Here is an 8,506-nt window from a genome sequence, read left to right on the forward strand (position 1 = left end):
GACACATGTTTTTGTTTATTTAAACTAAGCTCAGATTGGTCGTAGCTCGTCTCTCAGCTTTAGCACGAAGAGATTTTATGCTGAGATGTTTTCTGTTTTTTTGTCTTTGTGAGCTGTATTATTCCCAATGAGGGAAATCCTATTCATGTTTAGTGCCTGTCAGGACTGTGAGAGGCCACAGCTGCTCTCTGGAGACATGAGGACAAACCCGAAGAGGACTGGAGGCGCTGATGGACACAGAGACTTGACTGTAGAGTCTGAACAGCCATAGTTTGTCTTCTCTCTGCTCTGAAACGTTTACAATAAAGACCGAGCTGGACAGGAAGAGACTGACTCCGTGTGAGACGTCCCTCATTGTGGCTCAATTAAGAAATACTAGCAGAGCACTAGGGGGGAGGAGGGAGGAGGGGAGGAGGAGATGTCGGTGCCGGGGACGCTGTCAGATAAAGGGTGACGTCACCTGCATGAGTGCTGCCTTCAGGTGCTCCATGTAATTCCCACCTTCCAATTTACTTTGATTCAGACAATCAATAGATGGGTTGTAGCCTACATCCATTTGGAAAATATTGTTGTCTTATAAGAAATACAAAAACTCCCCTCAAAATAAAAGCTTGGGTTTTTCCTAGCTTTTTATTTTATTTTACCATCCAACATTTTGTGCCAAAACGCACATAATTATTAGATAATATCTTTAGGAATATGTTGCATTAAAACAAGGCATCAACTTAAATGATAAGGATGTGAAAGAAAATTATCATAAAACAGCCTATTGAGGTCCTGTATAGCTCATTAAACATTTCCATTTAGGCTATAGTTATATGAAACAATGTATGAAACTATAGCCTATTGTTTCATATGACTACATGGAAATGTTTAATGAACACACAGAGCCCATCAGGGACAGAGAAAGATACCATAGATGTAACACTGATGACAGTGCTGTAGCAGCAGCATAAAGAGTTAAAGTGTCCTCGTGTATCTGAAGATCTCCGACAGCACTTGAACGCAGCAGCAGGAGCAGCAGCGTTGTGTGGCGGCGGAGCGGTGAAGCCGGTGGGGCTGCGTGAGGCCCAGCCGCTGCTCATCATCACACACCGGAGAGAGGACCGGAGGAAACACCCGGCTCTTCTTTCTGTGGTAGCCGCTGCTCGGCTTCATTTCCCGGCTGCAGGTCTCAGATCTGCTCCGCGGATGGTCCCAGCAGCTATAGGAGCAGGTGCACTGCCGCCGGCCGGGGCTTTTCTCCTCCTCAAAGGGTTACTACACAAACACACTTGGAGAGAGGGGGGAGGCAACGCCGCTGTTGTTCGGTGTCACTTCCGGGCGAGCGGTCGGTGAATTAGCAGATCACATCTCCGGTGAACAAGGAGAAGTTCATCAGCATCGATGCTTCGTGCGGGCAGGATGGAGGAGTTTGTCACTGAGGAAGAGGAGCCGTGGTACGACCAGAGGGACCTGGAGCAAGGTGAGGCATCATCCCCTCTAACAATGCCCTCATCCACAGTCTCCCTGGGTCCCTGGGCTTGTTTTTCTTTCTTTCTTTTTTTTTTTGTAGGATGGATTCATGCAGGAGGGGGGGGGATGGAGAGGAGGGAGGAGGTTGCATCCATTTGTAAAAACACATTTCATGCACGAGTGCACGCTCTGTGACTGTACCCATGTCTCTCCTTCTCTCTGTGTCTCTGTCTCTGTCTGTCCACTGAGCCTGGAGCTGCCTTATCGTCATCTCCTGCCACTTAGTTTGATCATGATTCATGTCAGTGATGTTTCCCAGAATAGTCCTGCTGTCTGTCTGCCTGTCACACTCCTGTCTCTGCTTCATCTCCTTGGCAGGGCCACATCTAAACCTCAGCACCCCTCCTCCCCCTCTCCTCTTGTCTCTTAGATTGTCTTTTCTTTAAAAGCTGTCAAACACTTTCTATCTGCTCTGCTCAGACTATAGCACTGGCTGGATGACATAAAGGATCAGATCATCTGTGGGGAGCTGGTGACATGTGGTGTGTGTGTATGTGTGCCTACCAAAGGTCAAAACAGGCCGGCCATTGTGGGAAGAAGAATGCGCAACATTTCCCTAAATTTTTGTAGATGTGGAAGTTTCAGAACAAAGAAGAGACTCGGTGAGATGAGACCCACTACAGGGGAACCTCATGTTCATGTGTTAATATGACACATTTCACTGTAGCAGAGTGGACAGTAAAATCAGGCTGCTGTCATGTCTTTGAATAACTTAACATAAACAAAAGGCAAAGTCGGAGAGGATCTATCTGAAATATCGTGTTCGCATTTGTTTTTTGTTTTTTTTGCTGATGTGCAATGTGATAGTGTTCAATCAGCCCTCTCAGTAATGACTTAAATGGATGCACTTTCATCGGCAGTGCAGAGGAGAGATGAGATGTGTGTGTGTGTGTGTCCTCCTGTAGCACAGGCCTCAGCATCACCCCATCTCCTGATTACCTGCTGACCCAGAGAACTAAAGCAGCTTTGTGTCTCATCATCGCTCTGTACATAGAAAGAAAAGAGAGGCAGGTGGATATCGTTATGTGTGTGTGTGTGTGTTGCATGCGATTTATATCTTATCTATGTGTTATTCAGCAGCGAGCCTAAAGTCATTAAGCCCCCTGGTTGATCTGATTAGGAGGCCCCAGACAGACCTCCTCAGAGGGGATCAAAGATTGCAGGCTTCGGGGTCAGACGGACCGGAGACTAGAATTTGTGCCGTCAGCAGCACTTGCAGCGCATCACGTCATCCTGCATACTCTGATTCCACTCATAGTCCGAAATGATTCTGCTGTTATGCAACCTCTCTCTCTCCTCCCAGCTGTGATATTTAGTAACCCCTGTGTTCACTCTGGTCCCGCAAATGTATGAAATTCATGTGGGCAGATGTGGCATGGTGACTGACTGAATGTGAGATTCACACATCAGAGAGCATCACGGAGATGCACGTGCAGGATGCAACCATGCATTATGAGCATAATATGCACATTCTTGTTGTATACACATATGGTTAGATGTGTGTTCATACAGTAGGTGATTGATATTTCCCAACAGAGCTTCTACTCTGTGTGCAAAATAATCCAGAAAATTACATAACTAAGACTAAGACGACTTGCACGTGACGGCCCCTCAGGAGCAGAAACAGAGCTGTGACTGAACTGGACCTGGGGGTGAAGGCTCACTGTGCTCTCTCCACAATACACACACACACACACACACTTACACACACACTCATTATCTCCCAGCATTCAAACCAGTGTTCTGTTATCAGTTCTGCATTGTTGAAACAGGAAATTACAGCCTCTCTCGACCTCCCTCAGCGGCTTTGGAGGCATTTGGAGTGCACAGTGTGAGCTAATGAAGCTTGTTAAAAGTATCAGATGAAACTGAAAGACTCCTGCACCACTCAAGAATGTGTAATACTTAACACATGGATACATAACACAAGCAACCAGCAGAAAAATATATCTGATATCCAATCTTGCAATGGAGATGGTTAAAATCTGGTGCTTTACACGTACAATGATGCATGTGTGTCTGTTCCTGTCACAGTCACGCCACACACTGCGGCGATAAAACACTGCATTCATGTCCAGTAATGGATGTCAGTGAGTGCAGCTGAGGGCTGAGTGCACTCGTCCAAATGTTGTCTCTCTGTTTCATGCTGCTGATGTCTGTCCTTGTCTCTCTCTGCGTCTGTCAGACCTTCACTTGGCAGCAGAGCTCGGCAAGACTCTCCTGGAACGCAACAAGGAGCTGGAGGACGCCCTTCAGCAGATGTACATCAACAATGAGGACCAAGTGCAAGAGATAGAGGTACACTTGTCTTTTATGTGGTTTTTCCAGTGCAGTCGGTGCGTTTCAAACTGATTTTATATAGCACATCACACACAAGAAGAAATACCTGGCATCAACTGGCCCCTCTTGATTTTGTACCAAGCTTATAATCATAAAATCCGGAGAGCTTGGAAGAAGAATCAAATAAAAACCAGAAGATGGAACCAGAAGTGTTTGTTCTGTGAACATGAAGTGATAAGTGAAATGACTGAATCTGTGGCCACATCACAGCTTTAAGACTCATTATTAGTCAGAACCCTGGCTGAGGATCAGTGTGCTCAGCAACACAAACACAACTCTGAATAACTCACAAGTCTGTGCTGCAGGAAAGTGCAAATTTCTCCATATTCCTCAGAAAATTGACATCAGTGTTTGTTAGATTTACTCACAGCCAACACATTTACATATTACATTTATTCTTTAAGAAACTTTTTTTTTAATCCATAGTAATTTGTAATAAGTGCATTGAATCCTCAGAGAAACAATAGCCTGATCTTATTTTTGTCTGAGCATCAACTCCACTGGTGTCACATGAACTCAAGTTCCATTAAAATTGATTTCAAACTATTATATTCTATTATTACAGGTATCAAAGTGTATATCAAACTTTCAGAGGGTCAAGTTTGCATTTGTACCCTTATTTTTATCGAATGGAAGCTGAAATTTCAACCATTCATGTGTCACATTTAGCTGGCTCAGGTGTTTCTCTATCAGCAATAACAGTGTGAAGCCAGTTAGAACTTTCTGCTATTTCATCCTTACTGCTTCACTGCTTAGTTTTCATGCATTCTTCAATACAATGTGCCATTGTCCAGTTGACACTACTGACACCAAACATGAATATAAATTTTATTCAAATCAAATATAATGTTTTTTTTTTTTTCCTAAATAGGTCTCCCCATGTACTCATGAACTCATGTTGTCCTGTTTCCCTCTCAGTACCTGTCCAAGCAGTTGGAGATGTTGAGGGAGATGAACGAGCAGCACGCGAAGGTGTACGAGCAGCTGGATGTGACTGCCAGAGAGCTGGAGATCACCAATGAGAAGCTGGTGCTGGAGAGTAAGGCCTCGCAGCAGAAAATAGACAGGTGAGCCACACTGGGACTGTCTGTCTTCATCATCTCCTGCTCTCCACTGTGCTTTTAACGAGAAGATTTTTGTCACTATTATCACATTATTCTTTTAATCAATGTTCGAAGACAAGTAAGTTTAAACCAAAATGGGTGATAAGGTGGCAGTGTAATTTCTTTATTCCTTTACATTTGTTATATTATGATATATTTGTATTATTTATCATTCTATAACAACCATGTGATAACAGGCCACACCCTCCACCACTGCAGCTATAAAGCTCTTGTAACACCTTTGCTGTCTTTAGCAATTTCATAATCATAATCAGGGATTGAAGTTCCTCACAGACCATAATACAGGACTGAAGGCTAAAAATAGTTTTCAGTGGCTCCTTTGTTCTTTCTAAATGTGCTCCTTCGTGTTCTCTGTTTAGTAACAGCGACCGAAGGAGAATGGTAGGCCTATGTAGAGATTAAAGAGATTTGAGCCATTAATGACATAAGCAGCACAAGGAGAAACATTGCTGTGTGTTTGCGTCCAGGTTGACGGGCACCATGGAGACGCTGCATGGCCAGGTGGACAGTATGACAGCCCGGGTGGAGGAGCTGCGAACTCTGGAGGAGCTGAGAGTCCGCAGAGAGAAGAAGGAACGGCGCAAGACTGTCCACTCCTTCCCCTGCCTCAAAGAGCTGTGCACTGCACCACGGTGACTGGGCTGTTTTTTTTAAGTTGATTCTCTAATGGGCCAGCATGAGCAGGCACAATAAAGACACTTGAGTTTGTCACATCCACACTCTGCAGGCAGGTTTTGTCACAGCTCACATGCTGCATGTAGCCTATGTAGCTGCATAAAGGACTCATGAGCTGGACCCCTACTGATTCTACCGTAAAGACCAAGCCTAACACAACAGTTTGGTACAAGCTGAGTTAAAACAAGAAAATGACATCTCCCCATACAATAGAAACGATTATAACATCAGATAAATAATTTCTGGGGGAAAGAAACGCCTAAAATGTGAAAAATTCAAAAGAACAGCAGAGGCCAAGTTGCTAGCTAGTTGAAAAGCTAGAGCTAATACTTTTCTCTGTTTTCCAGGTTGGGATACGTTTGTTTTGTATCTCAGATATTTTAGTAAGAGTTATATTGTTTGTTGCACCCCATGAATAATACTGCAGCTAAATGTTAAATCACAAAGGAGAGAGAAAAATGTAACGCCTGATAAACTAGTCCTGCTAAAGGCTAACTAGGTTAGTTTAGCAGGGTAACATTGCTGTCTCTCATGTGGTGAAGCTACACTACCTAAGTCACACATTTAAAGATGAGTTTATAAAATTAGCTAAAACTGAAAAGAAATTATACATTTCATTTATTTAATTAGACCTATTGCTGCCCGGGTCTCAGATATTTTCTGTATTTGATATTAGCCTACATGGTCTCCTCTTGCTTAGAGTTGTGGCTATTAATAATAGTAATCATAAAAGGCATCAAATATGTCACACACTCTTTTCTTGAATTCGCTGCTCTCTGCTTTTGTTTTTACTCCTGATTTATAAAAGTTTGTAAAGAAATGCCAAGATGGTGCTCTGATTGTTTTATTGTGCAGTTGTAAAGTGTAAAATCCAGATACAGTGTAGTGACCAGCTCTTTATTTTGTCAGGTACGAGGACGGTTTCCTGTTGGCCAACCCGGGCAGCGTTGACCTGGCTGAGACGAGGCCGGCGGACGAAGAGAACGGCCGCCTGAGGGACATTGTCACTTCCCTCCGCACAGCCATGGCCACAGAGCGGTCAAAGAGGGAGAGCGCCGAGCGGGAGTACACCACCGTACTCCACGAGTTTGAGCGTCTGGAGCAGCGTCTGTTGGGAGCGGAGGGCTGCCAGCTGCGCGTCCAGGAGCTCGAGGCTGAGCTCCACGAGATGCAACAGCTCAGGAAGTCCAGGATGTGTCTGATTGGGGGCATGGAAGACGGCTTAGAGACGCTGCTCAACAACGGCCCTGAGACAGACACCCCAGAGCTGAGCACCGGGCTGGAGGAGGGAGGGGAGGGAGGTGCTGGAGAGTCGGGGGCCACAGGGCAGCAGGGGGTCCCAGTGAGAAAGAGCTGCAGCGACACGGCTCTGAATGCAATCTCAGCTCGAGATGCCTCGGGACGACGTCAGGGCAGCTACGCCATGCATGCCAACGGCGTGCGCAAGCGGGGCATGTCCATCCTGAGGGAGGTGGACGAGCAGTACCACGCCCTGCTGGAGAAGTACGAGGAGCTGCTGGGGAAGTGCCGGCGTCACGAGGAGAGCTTGTGCCACGCCGGAGTGCAGACCTCACGACCTGTCTCCAGAGACCCCTCCATGAAGGACTACAGCATGGCCGCCGCGGGGCCCTCGACGTCGGGGGCCGCCGCTGCTGCTGCCTCCTCCTCCTCCGCCACACCTCCCACGCCCCCTCAAACTCCCTCCACCCCGGAGGCCCTGGAGGGGATCAGCAGGCAGGTGGAGCAGGTGGACAAACGGCTCAGCCAGAACACGCCCGAGTACAAGGCGCTGTTCAAAGAGATCTTCTCCCGCCTGCAGAAGACCAAGAGCGACATGAACTCCACCAAGAGCAGAAAGACTAACAAATGAGCTGCAGCTCGTTATTAACAGCCACTGATGCCACATGCACTGAAGACAGTAACTACGCCCGACATATTTATCCCACTTTACCTCACTGTTTTGAGGGTATTCTTGTTTAACATGGCTGTTGGGGTGGGTGGCTGTAGTCACAGTAGGATGATGAATGATCTCTAGGAGGGAAGCTCGGCTGATTAATTTGACGCTGCCAAATTAAAAAACTCTCCACATGGGTGAAAGATGGTTGTGGATGTGGATCAAATGCCTTTTTTTTGAGCAACTGTAACTGTAACTCACATAATCAGAACAGAGGGTCTTTTTTTCTGTCTAAGGACAATCTAGGACAATCTAGTACGTGATGTCGTTTCACATACTAGGAGTATTTGAGATGTACTGATGCAGAAATGATTGAAACTATTGCCATTTATTTTTCACATATGGGAAATAATTAAGCTAAATAAATAATATAGCAAATGAGAAAAAACAAACTGCCATTGGCTTTGGAAACTACTAAACATTTGAAGCATGTATCTGTTCAAGTAACTCTTTGCTAGTGCTAGATTGGTCTTAAAAGTAGGTACAAGTAAATCACACAAGCTTTTAACCAGCTTGAGCTGCATAAAGTTGCCAGAGTGATATTTAGACTGTGTGTGTTCTTGGTTGGTTGGATGGATGGTACAAATCTCTCCAGACAGCTGTCAAAGTGTGCTGTGCATTAAGTGTTTGAAGTTCTATTTGCTTACGTGTGTTGTTGCGAAGGAGACGACGTCTGAATGGGTGGAGACGCCTCAATAGTGTTTTTACAGCATGCATTTCAAACTGCAGGGGGTGAATGATCTGCATCTTTCTTTCAGGGATTTGTTTGATCATTTCATTAATTACTAAATAATCAGTTCTACACTGTGGTATCGCATTGTAGTCATCCGTGTAGTAGTCTATTTAAAATGTTTTTCTGTTAATTAAAATAAATGTATCAACCATGTTATTTTTCTTG

General features: G+C 45.2%; 1 protein-coding gene across 1 annotated transcript; it reads left to right on the forward strand.

Annotated features, from left to right (window-relative positions):
• Positions 1 to 1,386: 1,386 nt before the first annotated feature.
• cdr2l (cerebellar degeneration-related protein 2-like) lies at positions 1,387 to 7,524 on the forward strand (the record flags this gene model as incomplete). The annotated part of the gene is made up of 5 exons (XM_083977209.1): positions 1,387 to 1,465; positions 3,701 to 3,813; positions 4,774 to 4,922; positions 5,447 to 5,611; positions 6,564 to 7,524. The coding sequence occupies 5 exons, from the start codon at positions 1,387 to 1,389 to the stop codon at positions 7,522 to 7,524; spliced, it is 1,467 nt and encodes a 488-aa protein (XP_083833335.1).
• Positions 7,525 to 8,506: the final 982 nt, after the last annotated feature.

This window comes from Trachurus trachurus (assembly GCF_905171665.1).
Source record: "Trachurus trachurus genome assembly, chromosome: 8".
Classification (NCBI taxonomy): Eukaryota; Metazoa; Chordata; class Actinopteri; order Carangiformes; family Carangidae; genus Trachurus; species Trachurus trachurus.